The 19,764-nt window shown below is 42.6% G+C and overlaps 1 protein-coding gene across 6 annotated transcripts; it reads right to left on the bottom strand.

Annotated features, from left to right (window-relative positions):
- Positions 1 to 3,953: 3,953 nt before the first annotated feature.
- Positions 3,954 to 19,764, bottom strand: LOC110498597. 6 transcript variants are annotated; one of them, XM_036954010.1, is made up of 20 exons: positions 19,479 to 19,764; positions 18,628 to 19,017; positions 17,382 to 18,451; positions 16,756 to 17,282; positions 16,251 to 16,517; positions 15,577 to 16,005; positions 14,870 to 15,298; positions 14,132 to 14,572; positions 11,705 to 12,145; positions 10,866 to 11,294; positions 10,132 to 10,572; positions 9,394 to 9,834; positions 8,871 to 9,137; positions 8,497 to 8,754; positions 8,134 to 8,379; positions 7,635 to 7,892; positions 6,987 to 7,370; positions 6,633 to 6,902; positions 6,462 to 6,545; positions 3,954 to 6,263 (listed from the first exon to the last, which is right to left on the bottom strand). In XM_036954010.1, exons 2-20 carry the CDS (start codon positions 18,962 to 18,964, stop codon positions 6,197 to 6,199), a joined length of 7,086 nt encoding a protein of 2,361 aa, XP_036809905.1. In that variant the 5' UTR covers positions 18,965 to 19,017; positions 19,479 to 19,764; the 3' UTR covers positions 3,954 to 6,196. The 6 variants fall into 6 exon arrangements, with proteins under 6 accessions (XP_036809905.1, XP_036809904.1, XP_036809906.1 ...); XM_036954009.1 differs by having other exon boundaries at positions 16,756 to 18,451; XM_036954011.1 differs by lacking the exon at positions 10,132 to 10,572 and having other exon boundaries at positions 16,756 to 18,451.

Raw genomic sequence — 19,764 nt, 5'->3', positions numbered from 1 at the left:
CCGAATTCCAATCAGTTATTCTATTGAAGTATCTGTGGTGCAGAAATATATGAACTGATTTAGTCAATGTTGTGTGTCTTCCATAGACAAGCAGCTGAGTTCCACTGTTTGCGGAAGGTGTCAGCCATTTTGAAATGCTCAGATTGGGATACCATATGTGTTTATAGTTCGGTATTCATTAGACTACCTGTACTATCTGAGTGGGTGTTGTTGCTTTCCACTTACATAGAGGTATCATGGTTCTACATTCTGAGACTAGATTCAGCCGCAGGTCCCATTTCTTTCTTGAACGGATGGTCGGGGGGCCGGAACATAATTACAAATCATTTGTAGACTGCAAATTGACCGCAAGAAGCACAAACAAATAATGTTAGACTAAAACATAATAACAAACCTCTATTATACATGGAAATACCTTAGAACAGATTTCCCAAATGAAAATCACTTGGAGCTGATTTGCTGGTGTTTTTACTGTCTTTTATGTCCAACCATTTAACTGGGCCACCAGTTGGAGATCCCTGCTCTGTGTGCCTTATCCATCTCTATAGAGACAAGCGTTGTAACCAGGAAATGAAATCAGTAAAGCACTCTGTATGAAGTACTACTGTAGGTTTCCTAAGAATACAGTATAATAATCCTGCATTTGTCAAGTAGTAGCAGGTAAGAAAAATATCCTGTAATTCTAGACAAATGAACAGTCTTGTTATTGACTAGTGGAAAGCACAGTAGCGAGATCAGTAAGAAGCACTGTTTCCTAAGCATACACAGTATAATAAACAACAGTCTTTATTAAACAGTCTTGTTATTGGACACTTATCTTAGATATATTAAACAAACCCTGTTTACAAAGTACATTTATATGTAAGCATGATAATGTTACAACACTTGTAATATTACTGTAACAATAGGTATTCAGCATATTGTTATTGTATAAATATCACTATTTGGTGTAACAGTTTTAGCCAAAGGACTATTTAATATTACAATGTGTTATTGTGCATTGTATTGACTTATAATACAGTTCATCTCAGCAGAGGTGTATTCAGTTGCAGTTTGGTTTCTAGTTTATGGCTAACTCCCCATACTGCATCAACTTCCTAGACAGCAACACACTTCCTGAAGACCAGACAGAATATGTGATGTTCCACGGCACCACAACAGAGTTGATTAAGAACAATGGTTTCACACCAAGTGCAGACTAAAGTGTTCTTGGAACTGGTGCCTATGTTAGTTGGGACATTCTAAAAGCCATTGAAAACCCCCCTGGTGTCCCCTACTGGGAGAAACGAGTACTTCAAGTCAGAGTGGATGTGGGGAAGGTTATTATCATCGAGAAGAAGTACCACCCCAAGCAGAAGACCTGGCACACTGTGCATGGCTATGACACTGGCTTGGTATCACCTGAGGTTGGCATGGAAGAGGAGGACTGTGTCTACGACCCATAGATAGTGAAAGGTCATGGAGATAACTGGAAATAACTTGTAAGTATGAAAGACTGTTGAAATACATTGCAAACCATTTTTCTTGTCATTACCTGCGATGGTATGGAGTGGTATGTGACAACTTCACAGTAGAGCAGTGATTCCATTTGGTGATGAATTCTACAAAATATTTTACTCCCCCCCTCAGTCAAACAAAAAAATTATTTGCCGACAATATGAAATAATGTAACATACCTACAAATGCAATATCTCATTTCAGCAAATACTGTATGTTTTACTGATCTAAAAACAATCATGTTAAGAGTAAAGTCACCCCTGAAGGTTGCCGTGTCTACGCCATGTATGTTGAAACAACAAAACAGTCTGCGGTGACACTACAGAGATATGGCTTCACACCATCCAGAGATGGTATGCTTGGTGCTGGTGTCCGAAAAGCCATTAAATACCCCATTAGGTGTTCCTGAATCCGACAGGGAGGTTCTGAAACTAAGGGTGGATTTTGGAAGAGTTCTGATCATAGACAATTACCACTTGTTCTGACTCTGCCTGGCTACCAGCAGGTGTTGGGACGGTGCAGATCAACCAAGAGGAAGACTTGTGTGTCTACAATCCAAAGACAATCAAAGTGTGGGCAATGACATCGTGAATATTATTGATTATATTTCTGAAGTATTTGTTATGATTGTTTCATGAATAATTGCATATTGAAATAGGTGGCCTGAGTAGGCCTATTGTGAAATATAGCCTTAATTAGTGAATATGGTCTATTCATTCATTAACGCATGGTGATGTCACCATGGAAGGCCAGAACTCCATCCCATCAAAACAGTCTTCTCAAACAGCTCTTACATTAACCACTGAATGTACAAAACATTATGAACACCTGCTGTTTCCATGACATTAACAGATGTTTAAACCTTGAGACAACTGAGATATGGATTATGTATGTCTGCCATTTAGAGCGTGAATGGGCAAGACAAAATATTTAAGTGCCTTTGAACGGGGTATGGTAGTAGGTGCCAGGCGCACCGGTTTGTGTTAAGAACTGCAACGCTGCTGGGTTTTTCACAATCAACAGTTTCCCGTGTGTATCAAGAATGGTCCACCACCAAATGGGCATCCAGACAATTTGACAACTGTGGGAAGCATTGGAGTCAACATAGGCCAGCATCCCTGTGGAACACTTTCAACACCTTCTGGAGTCTATGCCCTGATGAATTGAGTCTGGATGGCTGAGGGCAAAAAGCGGGGTGCAACTCAATATTAGGAAGGTCCTCTTAATGTTTTGTATACTCAGTCTATAAAACACAGAAGAATCACGTTTTTGACTGCGCTGGGCCTTTAAGATGTTCATACCAAAGACCATTTAGCCATTTCATATAGAATTGTAGGACTCCTGTAGGGGGTGCTATTAGCCCATAGAAACACATTGAATAACACATTCACACACGGCAAAACAGATGGTAAAACAAACGTCATAACAAGGAAGTATGTTTTGAAACATGTTTCCTGTATCTGAGAGATATAAGAAAGCTCAGGATATTTTTTAATGTGTAATAAAATGTGGAATGGCTCTATTCACCTCCAGTCATTCTTACCGCAAAGTCACCGAATGACCGTCTGACTAGTCCTGTGAAGCTTGTGGGCGTTGTAGAGAAATAACGGACGACACTGCAGCTGGAGCCTCAGTCAGCACACCCGCCTAGCCAAGGGCCACAGGCCCCTTCACTAGACCAGCAGCAGCCAAATCCCCGGCTGACCCAGCATTCGTCGGCCCTCTAGTCCACTCGGCAGCCTCAGCGACACCATCTATCCTCATCCGGGGTCCTCCAGTTCCTGCACTAGTGGGACAGCACACCTCGGGCCTGCTCTCCAATGCTGGATTGTGGCCCTCCTCTGTTGGGGAGACACCACCAGCACCTGACTGGAAACCTGCTGCCTCCAGAGTGCAGCCGTGGACTAGCCATGCCATGGAGTACTTGTCATATGGACACTTTCAACACTGTCCCCTGGCTACTGCTTGCTGCTGATGGGGTGGACCTGCCTTGGCCAAATGGACTTCATATTGACATTGGAGCAGGGAATTCTTTATTTTTGTAAATATGATACTCATACGTAGGGGTGGCAGTTACGAATTCCCTGCCGGTGAGCTCAACCTGAACTCAGTGGTAGATGTAGTATAGTAAATGTAAATCCGAGACACTCCATATAGCGTATGTTACGTTTCATATGGTATGTATTACATTGAACACAAATGTAAACGCAACATGTAAAGTGTTAGTCCCATGTTTCATGAGCTGAAATAAATGATTACGGAAATGTTCCATACGCACAAAAAGCTTATTGCTTTAAAATGTTGTGCAAAAATTAGTTTACATCCCTGTTAGTGAGCATTTCTCCTTTGCTGACATAATCAATCCATCTGACAGGTGTGGCATATCAAGAAGGTGATTTAACAGCATGATCATTACACAGGTGCACCTTGTGCTATGGACAATAAAAGGACAAATCTAAAATGCGCAGTTGTATTACACAACAATGCCACAGATGTCTCAAGTTTTGTGGAAGTCCATCATCCATTTCGTATGATACAGTATATTACAAATTACAATTTGTTGTGGCTAACGCTGGCTAGGCTAGAGTTAAGGTTAGGATTAGGAGCTAGTTTAAAGAGTTAAGGTTAGGGGTTAGGGGAAGGGTTAGCTAACATGTTAAGTAGTTGAAAAATTGCTAATTAGTTAAAGTAATCTTTGATGAGATTCGAATTGCACACATTTTGGATTGCAAAATGTGTGCATATTTTTCAAACATTCACTATGGGTTTTTACAAGGTGCAGGCCAAGCCATTCCATCAGACATTCACTATGGGTTTTTACAAGGTGCAGGCCAAGCCATTCCATCAGACATTCACTATGGGTTTTTACAAGGTGCAGGCCAAGCCATTCCATCAGATATTCACTATGGGTTTTTACAAGGTGCAGGCCAAGTGCTGGGGGTACAGGCTGCTGGGGGTACAGGCTGCTGGGGGTACAGGCTGCTGGGAGTAGCTGTGACACGTAAGATGGCTGTGCCTTGTTGGCCGGAAGAAAGCGATAAGTGGGGAGTGGTTCATCCTGGGATTCCCCTCTGCGGATATGGAACAGTAACCAGCAGTGGTTATGGAGGAAAAAGTAGACACTTTTGTTCCCGAACCACAGGAATAACCGGAGAAGGAATCCAATGCTTCTATCACCATCAGGTTAGTGCTACCAAAACCACATTGACCAGTCCAGGCTTGAATCTGTAACACCATGCTTCAAGGGCAAGAGCCATCAGCTACTTCACACGTGGAAAAGATCCCAGCATAAATCTGTGAAGGTAAAATGGGGCGGGACTAAAGGAATAAGCTAAAATCTTCGACCAACTAGTCTCATTGTACTAGTCTCATGTAGCCATACCTCCAAAATCACATTGTTGTCATGCTGGAGAATTGGAGAATTTTGTATGAGCCAAAACAGAATGGTCTGCTGGGTTCCAGCGGCTACATTTTGATTGGATGTTATATTTCAAGAAACCTCCCCCACATGCCCTTAAAAGGGAAGCTGCGTGTAATGTTCATCACAAGTCGATGAAGGCATTACAACTGCTCTACTAAATACATTTTATTATGATGTGTGTACATACAGCCTATGTTATACACCAGCGATTTCCTGGGCATCCTCACACACTGTTCCTCCTATGGCACTAGTGGCTACCTTTAGTGCTCCGCCAAAGCAAGGCAATTGATTGGTTTGACGTGTTGCGAGGCATCAATGGTTTCCACCCACTTGTAGCTACTTTCTGCCCTGAACTTCACCAGGGCTGCGTTCAGTATGTTTCTACGTTCTGAAACGGTTCAAATGAACGTAAACAGTGCTGTACTGAACAACCAGTTGAAAAATGGGGAGGGGTTGGGTTGTGGGTTGGAGAATGCTGTCAGCATGGCCACGGCCCTTTAAAAATAAAAATATGTCAAGCCACACCTCGCTACACCCACCAAACGTACCTCGAAGTCTGTTCAGGAACATTTCGGGGAAACGTGTCATTCAGTACAAAACGTTGCACAACATAGCAAACGTTCAAGAGAAGTCAACACATCTCTTGCTTCCTGAATAGGGAAGCTTGGTTCTCAACAGGGCTAGCCTGAGTAACAATACCATGAGGTTGACCTGCAACAAAACACTCATGTATTAAGTCTCCCACTGCAACTGTAGAACACATTCACATCAACCTGATAAATACTAGACTATAAAAGCACAAATACATTCCATTCCTTCAGAAGGAATTTCACAAATTGTCAGATCACAAAAATCATCTAGTAAAAACGTTATACTACACATGTTCCTGTGTTTTTCAGAACCATGTAAGAGGTAAATAAAACTACACATTCCTATCCATTACACTCAGAACATTCCAGAGTTCTGGAGTCTCAACTATTTTTACAATACCTTAGTCCCCAAATCCCTGATGACATCACTTGCAGTTCTTCTGACACCATGATGAGGTCAGCTAAAAACTAAGGGTGTGTGGCTTTCATTCAATATTTAAGAATTGGTTAAAATTAGGATACGTTTAGTGTCCAGGTTAAGGTTGATGAGATGAGGCTTCGTAGCTACTACACCCATCTTCAACATCCATCTTCGCTTCCTCTACCTCTTCAACATCCATCTTCGCTTCCTCTACCTCTTCAACATCCATCTTCGCTTCCTCTGTCTGGACTTGGACCTGATGCTGCTTCACCAGATGTCAAACCTCTTGTCTGTCAGGAACGGACTTCTGTCCTTGATTGTGTTGCTGAAGAGCCTGTAGAGAAGAACACTATCATCATCATCATCATTATCAGTTTTAGAACATTACACTACAGACAACCACCATTAAATAGTTGCACCCAGAAAAAGAGACCATATGATCTCACGTGCACACACACACTGACATCACACACACACTGACATCACACACACACTGACATCACACACACACTGACATCACACACACACTCACCGTACGGTGCGGATTGAAGTGTTGGTGGAGACCAGTTGGAGAATTCTGTCGGTCAGAGCATCAGTGATGTCATTGTGACTCAGGCTAAAATACAGAAACAGGAAGAGAATGAAGGATCAGACATTTGTCATGTAGTCACATGGACACACACACAGAGTGAAACCCACTCACTCAAGGACTTCAACTTTGTGCAGGTGTGTGAGCAGGGGCTGTAGATGGCGGTCTGTGAGTTGGCAGTGGCTGAGGTCCAGTTCTGACAGCCCCTCTGAGTGTTCCAGAACCAGGGCCAGAGATCCACAGGCCTTTTGGTTCAGCCTGGTCTCACTGAGGTCCAGCTCCCCATCCAGGGCTCTGCACAGGGACTCTGCGTATCTCAGCACTCCCTCTTCAATCCCCTCACACACATGGTCCACCAGCTGAAGTAGCAGAGCTTTGCTGGGGCTGAGGGAACAATAACCAGAGATAACATTATGAGACAGCTCTAACTCATACTTTTCTAAACTAGTTTGTCCTTGTGTATCTAACCTCAGCTTGACAATATGCAGGATGGGAAGCAGCTCTCTCAGTGCTCCGTGCTCCACCTCACAGTCTTTAAGGATGAGCTGCACCTGGGGCTGGTTTCGGGACTGGTTCTGGGTCGGGTTCTGAACCAGCTGTGTGCTGTGCTGGCTCTGCTTCAGAACAGAGTTTATGGCCCTACAGTGGTCAGTGGTCAGACACAGCGCCTCCCCCTGGTCGTGAGCCGACAGGTCCACAGAGGAGGAGCAGGAGAAGTCCAACCTGTGCTGCAGAGCCCTGAGCAGCTCTGCTGCTGCTGTTGTTATTGCTGAAGGTGGTGATAGTGCCCCCTGCAGGATCTGAGAGGCAGCGCAGGAGTGGAGGAAACTCAGCAACAGCATCCTGTCAACACTGCAGGAGAGAGAGAGAGCGCGAGAGAGAGAGAGCGAGAGACAGGATTCGTTTCACACCAGCACACAATAAAAACACTGATAAAACACACTACAACTCTGTGATTCACGTCAACTCCCATGCATTCCCCTTCAATTCCAACCCTGAGGGTAAGGTAAGTAAGTGCATTACACTAAGGTTAGGGTTAGTGGTTAAAATGAGTCTGACAGTGTAAAGCATCACAGTTCTATCCATTCTAGAATGGTCAAAGAGTGCCAACGAAACCTGAGTTGGGAGACTCTGTCCAGAAGAGGCAGGATGCTCTCTATCTCCCCCGGTGGTATGGAGGTCCACAGCAGGTTGACTTTGACTTGGTGGCTGTGCTGCAGGGTGAAACACAGCGCAGTACAGTCCACTCTGTCCAGCTCTCTGCTGTTCAGGTTGATCCAATGGTCTGAAGACCTCAACAAACTGGACACACAGTCACTGGCTCTACTGTCATAGATCTGTCTGATGGTGGACTTCACAAAGCTGGAACTGAGCCTGCAGAAAGATGTAGAATGGATTGTCATGGTTGTGTTAAGGTTATAAAAAGGATAACTCACATAACAACTACCTGGGTAGAACACTAATAGTTGAAGTCTATCAATATTAAATAAAGATCAAACACCTCTTGAATATAACCCTAATGATAATACAGGGTATAACTCTAAATAATGTCACTGTAAAATATTTGTTTTCTTCTTTCTAAAACGTCTTTAAATATAAAATTAAGTTCACTCACCTCTTGAATATAACCCTTCCCAGAAAGGGGAAAAGATCTGAGATGTTCTTCTCTAGAAGCCTGTTCTTCCTGAGGTCCACTGTGATGTTGTGGGTTGAATGCTGCAGCAGAGAGAGAAGCACCTCCCAGTCCAGCCTACAGGAGGTCAGGTCTCCACCAACCTTCTCCAGGAACCACCGAGTCAAGTCCTTGTCCTGAGCTTCATACACAACTACAGCCAGCTGCTGCAGGGTGTCTGAGTGCAGTCTAGGAGGTTGGAACATAAAGGCAGTAAATAACACAAATATAAATAAGAACACATACATAAGTTACTACTTCTACTTATTGCTACCACTTTTTAAAAAACAACAGCTTCAAACTGACCTGAGAGTGAGAGGGCCTTGGTGACAAAGTAGTGTGATGAGAGAGTGACCCTGGATGCAGAAGTCAGTCAGGTCCAGACACTGCACCGTCCAGAGTCTCAGCAGGGACGCCACACTACTCAGAGCCCTGGATAACACTCTCTCTGGTGGCTGGCTGCTCTTTAGGACCAGGGAGAGCTCTGTGACAGTCAGTGGAGAACCCCCTCTCCCTGTCCTCCTAGCCAGTCTGGCCAGTCTCACTGCCATGCCCACATTCAGCCTGGAATAAAATAAAATAAACTCAAGCCACTTTTAAACAGAGAAACCTTGTCAGATAAAATGCACAATAAGAAATCAAACTAAATAGACCTGTAAAATCGAGCTTACAAAACATACCTGAGCTTGTGTAGCTGTGATACATGTGTGAAGAGAAGTGAGGCTCCTTTCAGAGACATCTTGCTGGGGGTGAGAGTGAGGTCCACTCTGGAGGCACAGAGGCCAAGCACTCTCACCACAGACCTGCAGGTTTTCCTGGGTAACTGTCCTCCCAGTGACAGGGTGGAGCCCAAGGCCTGGAGGAGAGAGGCCAACAGCTGGGCATCCTCTCTGGACCTCACAGGGATGGATTCACACACACGCTGGAAGAACCTGTCAGAATCACAGCTGAAACAGCAGAACATGAGGGACACATGAAATCAAACGACAGTTAGAATACATGAATATTGAACTGTCGTATGGAAAAGTAATACCATGTGATGTTACAGAGAAAGTTACATAAAATGCCATGACATAACGTAATACGAGTTTTATAGATCAGGTATTCTGAGTAAACATTGAGGTTTCATGTTACAAGATTTCATAAAGACACATCACTATTAGCATCACATAATCACTAACCACCACACATGTTCAGACTCACCTCAGCTGTGAGATGTAGGGCAGACACTGAAGGAAACTCCTCACTTCACTCTCTTCATCTGACCAGCCTTTCAGCTGTACTGGTTTCTTCTCTGATTGGAGTTTCAGCACTTCTAGGAGGGGGGAGACGTTTCTCTTTCTGAGGTCTATGGACCAGACTGCAGGAGCTGACTGGTAAACTGGCTGTAATGCTGGAAGGACACTCCTGCCTGTTTGAGTCTCGTAGTCCTCCACATGTGAATACAGATCCAGCAGGAAATCACGTTGAAACGACTCATCATAATCATCCTCATCACAGAAAGGGAAGGTTCTGTAAGTACACACTGATGATACCAGCTTCAGTGTCTTCTCTCCTGACTGCTCCTCCCACTCTGCTGCTTGAGACAGGAGACCCACCAGGAACTTGATCAGCTTTGAGGGATCAGACCACCATGGACAGAAACTGCAACAAGGACAGTAACAGCTGATTCAGACATGGATGGACACATGAAACCAGTCATCGCTAAAATATATATGAAGTAGTTGTTCATTTACATAATGTGCTTCTGTTTTATGAAAAATATATAATTTTAGATAGACATTGTTAATTCATGTGACATTTCGTATGTTCATTCAGGAAATCTGAGTATAAATGTTACCAGATTCACCAACACTTGAACTTTTATATTTACCAGGTTTCTAAAAGACAATAATCACTAGCATCACATAATCACTAACCACCACAAATGTTCAGACTCACCTCAGCTGTGAGATGTAGGGCAGACACTGAAGGAAACTCCTCACTTCACTCTCTTCATCTGAACAGCCTTTCAGCTGTACTGGTTTCTTCTCTGGTTGGAGTTTCAGCACTTCTAGGAGGAGGGAGACGTTTCTCTTTCTGAGGTCTATGGACCAGACTGCAGGAGCTGACTGGTAAACTGGCTGTAATGCTGGAAGGACACTCCTGCCTGTTTGAGTCTCATAGTCCTTCACATGTGAGTACAGATCCAGCAGGAAATCACATTGAAACGACTCATCATAATCATCCTCATCACAGAAAGGGAAGGTTCTGTAAGTACACACTGATGATACCAGCTTCAGTGTCTTCTCTCCTGACTGCTCCTCCCACTCTGCTGCTTGAGACAGGAGACCCACCAGGAACCCTATCAGCTTTGAGGGATCAAACCACCATGGACAGAAACTGCAACAAGGACAGTAACAGCTGATTCAGACATGGATGGACACATGAAACCAGTCATTGCTCAAATATATATGAAGTAGTTATACATTTACATAAAATGTGCTTCTGTTTTATGAAAAAATATATCATTTTAGAGAAATTAACAATATCTATGTGTGACATTTCTTAATGCAACATGTTCATTCAGGAAATCTGAGTATAAATGTTACCAGATTCACCAACATTTTAACTTTTATATTTACCAGGTTTCTAAAAGACAATAATCACTAACCACCACACATGTTCAGACTCACCTCAGCTGTGAGATGTAGGGCAGACACTGAAGGAAACTCCTCACTTCACTCTTTTCATCTGACCAGTCCCACAGCTGTACTGATTTCTTCTCTGGTTGGAGTTTCAGCACTTCTAGGAGGAGGGAGACCTTTCTCTCTGAGAGATCTATGGACCAGACTTCAGGAGCTGACTGGTAAAGTGTCTGTAATGCTGGAAGGACACTCCTGCCTGTTTGAGTCTCATAGTCCTTCACATGAGAGTACAGATCCAGCAGGAGATCCCATTTCCGACCCTGATAAACTTCAGACAGTGACAACACTTTCTCTACAGTTGTTTGTATGGTTTCTCTCTCATGGAGGGCTGTTTGAAGACACAGATTCAGTAGGAATGTCTTCTCTCTCTTTCTCCACTCTTCAGGGGATCTTCTCTGATACTGTGGTGGAGTAAAACTGCATGAACAGTTTAACAACAAATAGATGAATATGTGAGATATAATATGCATTTCAGACGGTCACATTATAGCAGGTCAAATAACATGACTATCTTTCTAAACTCATCATCCACTTCAACCGTTCCTTATAATCATCACCACAAAGTAAGATTGTATCTTTCTAAACTCATCATCCACTTCAACTGTTCCTTATAATCATCACCACAAAGTAAGATTGTATCTTTCCAAAACTGTATGTGTATGTTTAGCATATTCGGTTGTTACGAACAAACTTCCTTTTTAAAAGTGAAATACAGGGACAGACAACAATCCCTGAGCTGTACTGATCCAACTCACCTGAGCTGTACTGATCCAACTCACCTGAGCTGTACTGATCCAACTCACCTCAGCTGTACTGATCCAACTCACCTCAGCTGTGAGATGTAAGGCAGACACTGAAGGAAACTCCTCACTTCACTCTCTTCATCTGACCAGCCTTTCAGCTGTACTGGTTTCTTCTCTGGTTGGAGTTTCAGCACTTCTAGGAGGAGGGAGGCCTTTCTCTCTGAGAGGTCTATGGACCAGACTGCAGGAGCTGACTGATAAAGTGGTCTCAATGATGGAAGGACACTCCTGCCTGTTTTAGTCTCATAGTCCTCCACATGTGAGTACAGATCCAGCAGGAGATCACATTGAAACCACTCATCCTCATCATCCCCGTCACAGAAAGGGAAGGTTCTGTAAGTACACACTGATGATACCAGCTTCAGTGTCTTCTCTCCTGACTGCTCCTCCCACTCTACTGCTTGAGACAGGAGACCCACCAGGAACTTGATCAGCTTTGAGATATCAGACCACCATGGACAGAAACTGCAACAAGGACAGTAACAGCTGATTCAGACATGGATGGACACATGAAACCAGTCATTGCTAAAATATATATGAAGTAGTTATACATTTACATAAATGTACTTCTGATTTATGAAAAAATATATAATTTTAGAGAAATTAACTATATCTATGTGTGACATTTCTTAATGCAACATGTTCATTCAGGAAATCTGAGTATAAATGTTACCAGATTTACAAACATTTGAACTTTTATATTTACCAGGTTTCTAAAAGACAATAATCACTAGCATCACATAATCACTAACCACCACACATGTTCAGACTCACCTCAGCTGTGAGATGTAGGGCAGACACTGAAGGAAACTCCTCACTTCACTCTCTTCATCTGACCAGTCCCACAGCTATACTGATTTCTTCTCTGGTTGGAGTTTCAGCACTTCTAGGAGGAGGGAGACGTTTCTCTTTCTGAGATCTATGAACCAGACTGCAGGAGCTGGCTGGTAAAGTGGCTGTAATGCTGGAAGGACACTCCTGCCTGTTTGAGTCTCATAGTCCTTCACATGTGAATACAAATCCAGCAGGAGATCCCATTGAAACGACTCATCAAAATAATCCTCGTCACAGAAAGGGAAGGTTCTGTAAGTACACACTGATGACACCAGCTTCAGTGTCTTCTCTCCTGACTGCTCCTCCCACTCTGCTGCTTGAGACAGGAGACCCACCAGGAACTTGATCAGCTTTGAGGGATCAGACCACCATGGATAGAAACTGCAACAAGGACAGTAACAGCTGATTCAGACATGGATGGACACGTGAAACCAGTCATCACTAAAATATATGTGAAGTAGTTATACATTTACATAAATGTACTTCTGATTTATGAAAAAATATATAATTTTAGAGAAATTAACAATATCTATGTGTGACATTTCTTAATGCAACATGTTCATTCAGGAAATCTGAGTATAAATGTTACCAGATTCACCAACATTTGAACTTTTATATTTACCAGGTTTCTAAAAGACAATAATCACTAGCATCACATAATCACTAACCACCACACATGTTCAGACTCACCTCAGCTGTGAGATGTAGGGCAGACACTGAAGGAAACTCCTCACTTCACTCTCTTCATCTGACCAGTCCCACAGCTCTACTGATTTCTTCTCTGGTTGGAGTTTCAGCACTTCAAGGAGGAGGGAAGCCTTTCTCTCTGAGAGGTCTATGGACCAGACTGCAGGAGCTGACTGGTAAACTGGCTGTAATGCTGGAAGGACACTCCTGCCTGTTTTAGTCTCATAGTCCTTCACGTGAGAGTACAGATCCAGCAGGAGATCCCATTTCCGACCCTGATAAACTTCAGACAGTGACAACACTTTCCCTACAGTTGTTTGTATGGTTTCTCTCTCATGGAGGGCTGCTTGAAGACACAGATTCAGTAGGAATGTCTTCTCTCTCTTTCTCCACTCTTCAGGGGATCTTCTCTGATACTGTGGTGGAGTAAAACTGCATGAACAGTTTAACAACAAATAGATGAATATGTGAGATATAATCTGCATTTCAGACGGTCACATTATAGCAGGTCAAATAACATGACTATCTTTCTAAACTCATCATCCACTTCAACTGTTCCTTATAATCATCACCACAAAGTAAGACTGTATCTTTCTAAACTCATCATCCACTTCAACTGTTCCTTATAATCATCACCACAAAGTAAGACTGTATCTTTCTAAACTCATCATCCACTTCAACTGTTCCTTATAATCATCACCACAAAGTAAGATTGTATCTTTCCAAAACAGTATGTGTATGTTTAGCATATTCGGTTGTTACGAACAAACTTCCTTTTTAAAAGTGAAATACAGGGACAGACAACAATCCCTGAGCTGTACTGATCCAACTCACCTGAGCTGTACTGATCCAACTCACCTGAGCTGTACTGATCCAACTCACCTGAGCTGTACTGATCCAACTCACCTGAGCTGTACTGATCCAACTCACCTCAGCTGTGAGATGTAAGGCAGACACTGAAGGAAACTCCTCACTTCACTCTCTTCATCTGACCAGCCTTTCAGCTGTACTGGTTTCTTCTCTGGTTGGAGTTTCAGCACTTCTAGGAGGAGGGAGGCCTTTCTCTCTGAGAGGTCTATGGACCAGACTGCAGGAGCTGACTGATAAAGTGGTCTCAATGATGGAAGGACACTCCTGCCTGTTTTAGTCTCATAGTCCTCCACATGTGAGTACAGATCCAGCAGGAGATCACATTGAAACCACTCATCCTCATCATCCCCGTCACAGAAAGGGAAGGTTCTGTAAGTACACACTGATGATACCAGCTTCAGTGTCTTCTCTCCTGACTGCTCCTCCCACTCTGCTGCTTGAGACAGGAGACCCACCAGGAACTTGATCAGCTTTGAGGGATCAGACCACCATGGATAGAAACTGCAACAAGGACAGTAACAGCTGATTCAGACATGGATGGACACATGAAACCAGTCATCACTAAAATATATGTGAAGTAGTTGTACATTTATATAATGCACTTTTGTTTATATTATTTTAGAGAAATTCAAAATATATATGTGTGACATTTCTTAATGCAACATGTTCATTCAGGAAATCTGAGTATAAATGTTACCAGATTCACAAAAATTTTTACTTTTATATTTACCAGGTTTCTAAAAGACAATAATCACTAGCATCACATAATCACTAACCACCACACATGTTCAGACTCACCTCAGTTGTGAGATGTAGGGCAGACACTGAAGGAAACTCCTCACTTCACTCTCTTCATCTGACCAGTCCCACAGCTCTACTGATTTCTTCTCTGGTTGGAGTTTCAGCACTTCTAGGAGGAGGGAAGCCTTTCTCTCTGAGAGGTCTATGCACCAGACTGCAGGAGCTGACTGGTAAACTGTCTGTAATGCTGGAAGGACACTCCTGCCTGTTTGAGTCTCATAGTCCTTCACGTGAGAGTACAGATGCAGCAGGAGCTCCCATTTCTGATCGTGATAAACTTCAGACAGTGACAACACTTTCTCTACAGTTGTTTGTATGGTTTCTCTCTCATGGAGGGCTGCTTGAAGACACAGATTCAGTAGGAATGTCTTCTCTCTCTTTCTCCACTCTTCAGGGGATCCTATCTGATCCTGTGGTGGAGCAAACCTGAACAAACAGTGTAACATTAAAGAGATGAAGAAAGTGTTGGATGGAGGATATGAATTTTGAATGGTTACATTATAGTAGATAAAGTACAACTATCTCTCTGCACTCATCATGCACTTCAATTGTTCCGTAGACTACAAAGTAAGATTGCATCTTTTCAAAACAGTATGTGTATACTTAGCATATTAGGCTAATGCAGAAAGCTACAAACAAACCTCTCTAAAGGGAAATAAAGGGACAGACAACTACAATCCATGAACTGTACTGATTCAACTCACCTCAGATGTGAGATGTAGGGCAGACACTGAAGGAAACTCCTCACTTCACGCTCTTCATCTGACCAGCCTTTCAGCTCTACTGATTTCTTCTCTGGTTGGAGTTTCAGCACTTCTAGGAGGAGGGAGACCTTTCTCTCTGAGAGGTCTATGGACCAGACTGCAGGAGCTGGCTGGTAAAGTGGTCTCAATGATGGAAGGATACTTCTGCCTGCTTGTTTCCTATTGTACTTCACATGTGAGTACAGATCCAGCAAGATGTCATATCTTTCAGTTTGATACACAGAGAACAGTGACAGCAGTGTGTTCACAGCACCCTGGAACGTTTCTCTGTGACATAATCCTGCTTGTAGACACAAATCTAGTAGGACTGCTTTCTCTTCTTTCTCTAGTTTTTCAGGGGATTCTCTCTGATCTTGTAGTGGGGTAAAACTGAACCATAAAGCATAAGAAAGTCTTTGTTTAGATACTGTAAATACAGGTAGAAAGTGACTGCCTCTTTTACAGGCTAAATGCTGTTGCCATGTGTCTATCTTGTTGTATTGTTGCAGTGACTTCTTTGTCTAGATATTAACCTCTTGATATTTACATTGACAACCTATGTTTTTAATCGACTTAAATGAATTAATAGTCACAAAGACATTGAATAAATATGTACTGGCAGTGTAAACACTCACTGGAGTTTGTTGATATGTGTTAAACACTTTAAAATGGTCTTGCTGAGAGCCTCACTGAGAAGAGTTCTCCGATCCCAGTGTAGACAGAGGTTAACCCTCTCTAGGCTCTGCTTCATCACTTCTTCTGCTCTCACAAAAACTCGTCTTTCACCCTGGAATGGAAGGTGCAACTCATTTCCACAGAGCCCAAGTAAGCTAGTGAAGTCAATGTCTGCCTCACTGCGCAGCAAAGTTGTCCAGAGTTGACACAGCATTGATGGGTCAGATCTATGATCAGAAAAGGGTTTTAAAATAGAGTTTATTATAATTACATTTGTCAAAAAGTTTCAAAGTAGCATGAAACAGAGGTGTTTATAACTCAGTATCTGAGTGGAGGTAGAATACAACATATAAATGTATCATGTTTAGGATAAGGTTAGCCTTATCCTCATTTTATTGACTAGTTAATTGGAAATAAATTGGTGCATTAGATAACTAAATTACACAAATACATAACAAATATTACCTGAGATATCGGACGTTCTTCAGAGAGCCCAGTATCAGCCTTAGTCCTTGGTCTGACACAGTGCAGCTGTTCAGGTCCAAGTCAACCTTTCTCTCTGCAGACTGACTGATCATATAGGAGACTGCACAGCACTGGTGAGGATCAAGATGTTCTTCATCCAGGTCTAGAGTGTAGTCCAGTTTGTCCAGAAGAAGCAAACAGGCCTCAGTAGACTGAGATTCATACAAGCACTGACATAAAAACAGAAGATCTCTCTCAAACTCAGGAGCACCACCTTCTGCATGATCTTGGTTTGTTTGAAGTGGAAGAAATGTGTTTACCACTTCCTTGAAGAACCAATCTGATGTCTTCTTGATCTGTTGAGCTGGAACTAGACCATTTACCAATCGAATATTCCTCTCATTCAGAAGCCCACACATGAAAGGAACCATGTGTTTTGTGTGTTTCCATTCTTCAGTCTGGCACTTCTGTAGAACATCTCTGATTTTGTCTGGATTCTGTAAGAGCCAAAGGGCACCAAAGAACTCCTGCATTGTGTAATGGAGAAATGCAAAGTAAGTGTCTGATACTGTGGGCTCAACCATAATTATAAGAGCCCTCAAGAAAGAAAACTGGACACTGCTTACTTCGTAGCTCAGTTCTGTCAAGTTCATCGTTTTTTGCTGTGTTGCATCGAAAGCCATTTCTGCTAAAGACAATATTTTTTCTCTGTTTTCTGCGAGACACTTGTCGAGATCATTCATCTGTTTGCCACTGTGTTTTAGGATGCAGTAACGGAGGATGTTGATGTACATCTTAGTTGTAGGCCATGGCTGCTTAGAAGCCTCTTGGGTGGAATAATACATGCAGGCAACCACCATCAATGCATACATCGGGACATGGCACAGACTGAACAACTCTAGGTTGTTTAACACAATGCTCAAGGAATCATGGTTTGGCGTAGGGTTAGGCTCAGCACTCAACATCTTTGTTAAGTAAGCCCGGATGGACTCATTACTGAACCCTTTCACCTCCACTCTGAACGAGAGCCAGTCTGTCAGGAAGTCTCCTGATGGAACCTCTGGTCTGCATGTGATCACAATCTTTGCATCAAGGAGGAGGTCCTTGTCCACAAGTTTCTTTATCACCGAATGAGAGGAGAGGTCTGTGATTCCATCAAAAATGATGACAACGTTTTCAGAGTTCTTCTTAATATCCTGTAACACTTCTTCTCTACTTTCTTCTGGCTCACTGTACATGTTAAAGAGAAGGTCCTCCAGTCTCATGGGATGTGTGCTGGGTGAAATGTCTCTCACATCAAAGTAAAACATGTAATCTAGTTCTCTGTGATCTTTCTGTGCCCAGAGGTTCAACATTTGATGGGCGACTGCTGTCTTTCCAATTCCAGGTTTTCCAACTAAGAGGATCCTTCTCTTGGGTGTTTTAAGCAGGTCAGTCGGGGACGTTTCCTGTTTGGCCACGGGGATGAAGCTCTTTAGCTTTTTAGGGCGAGCTTTCTTGCATCTTTTGCTCTTTGTTTCGATTTTAGAGAGAGATGAAGGCACGTCTGTATCTAACACAAGAGGAGTGTAAGAGAAAGTCACCTCATTTCTATACCTCTCTGGTAGGAGACTACAGCTTTGTCTCCATGCAGCCTCTGTGATCTTTCGAGCTTTACATTTCAGCTGTGACTGATATCTGTGACAGGGTTTTGAACCTAAAATAATGATACAAAGGAAAAGCGAGAGTAAATGCACTGTGCCAACAGAAACCCTGTCCACCCGATGCACACAGTAAGCTAAATCAAACACACCTAAAAAAATATATATTTTCTGCCCAGCCAATTGTATACTATGTACTGGATACTAATTGTATAATATAATAATCACTTGCCAACAAGGTAGTCTGACATCTCTGGGTCTTCCTTGAAGGGGAAGCAGCTGATCCATTGCTGTAAGTCAGCGTTGTCTAAGGTCCTCTTCCTTGTGATGTCTAGAATCATCAGTAACTCGTAGCATGCAGCTTCTCCTTTGGCCGTGACCCAGTCCAGTATTTTTCTGGTTTGGTCAAAACGGTCAACTTCTGCCTGAATTTTACTGACTTCCTCCTCCTGAAGAACCTTGCGCTGGAACAGGTTTTCCACAATGAGGGACAGATTCTGGAGCCTTTCAACAAGGAGTCTCCTTCCATTTTGAATGTACTCTAAAGCGGATTGCCTTGTACAAGCCATGTCACCGGGTGTGATTCTGCCCCATCACTGGTATGTCACAACATGAAGGATATCTAGAAGATAGTATATAGTCAGTCAATAGTCGAACAGTCAAATAATGAGGTTTATTTACTCAAAAAAATCTTCTATTTTGAAAAAACATACCCCAACTGAATGTCAATTTATCAATTTATCTATGTGTTAAAACAGGCTTATATTTGGGGTTTTGATTTGGTTCGAACATTGATGTATGACAGTTAAACTATGGTCATTGGGCATGTATTAATCTCTGTTAACCCAGAAGTAAATCCCGCACTTGTGTTTACACATATTAGAAATGGAGAATTCCGCAGCAGGACCAACTCATGGAAAGAGCAGTTGTCTTTAATGTATATGTTCCATGGGTATATAGCCACAAACTTGCCAAATAATTCGCATTTAATAGTTAAAAAAAATAGGTAGTAGGACAAAGGCTGGGCACAGCAGATCATGTGTTGGTTTCACAATCCGTTATCGATTGTTAGAAAAGCCTTACCTTGTCCCCAAAATCTTTCTCGCGTCGTATTTCAGTGAGCTCGTGTAGCTTTAGCTATTTGTACTTTCACTTATACTTCGGCGTATAAAAACATTATTTGGGCGACGTTTGGCTACTAAACGTGGTGTTGTTGTATCACTAAAACTGCGCGCGTTGGTTTTAAAAACTAATACAGAGAAGAAAGGAGATAGGGGGTGAGTAGATAAGAGAGGGGTGAGAGGAAAGAGAGAGAAAAACAGTACATGCCAGGGTTGACTTCACAAGTGCATAGCGTAGCACAATGTTT

The sequence above is a fragment of the Oncorhynchus mykiss genome, chromosome 19, assembly GCF_013265735.2.
Source record: "Oncorhynchus mykiss isolate Arlee chromosome 19, USDA_OmykA_1.1, whole genome shotgun sequence".
Classification (NCBI taxonomy): Eukaryota; Metazoa; Chordata; class Actinopteri; order Salmoniformes; family Salmonidae; genus Oncorhynchus; species Oncorhynchus mykiss.
The sequence above is the reverse complement of the archived record's forward strand: the minus strand, read 5'-3'. Positions and strand labels throughout refer to the sequence as shown.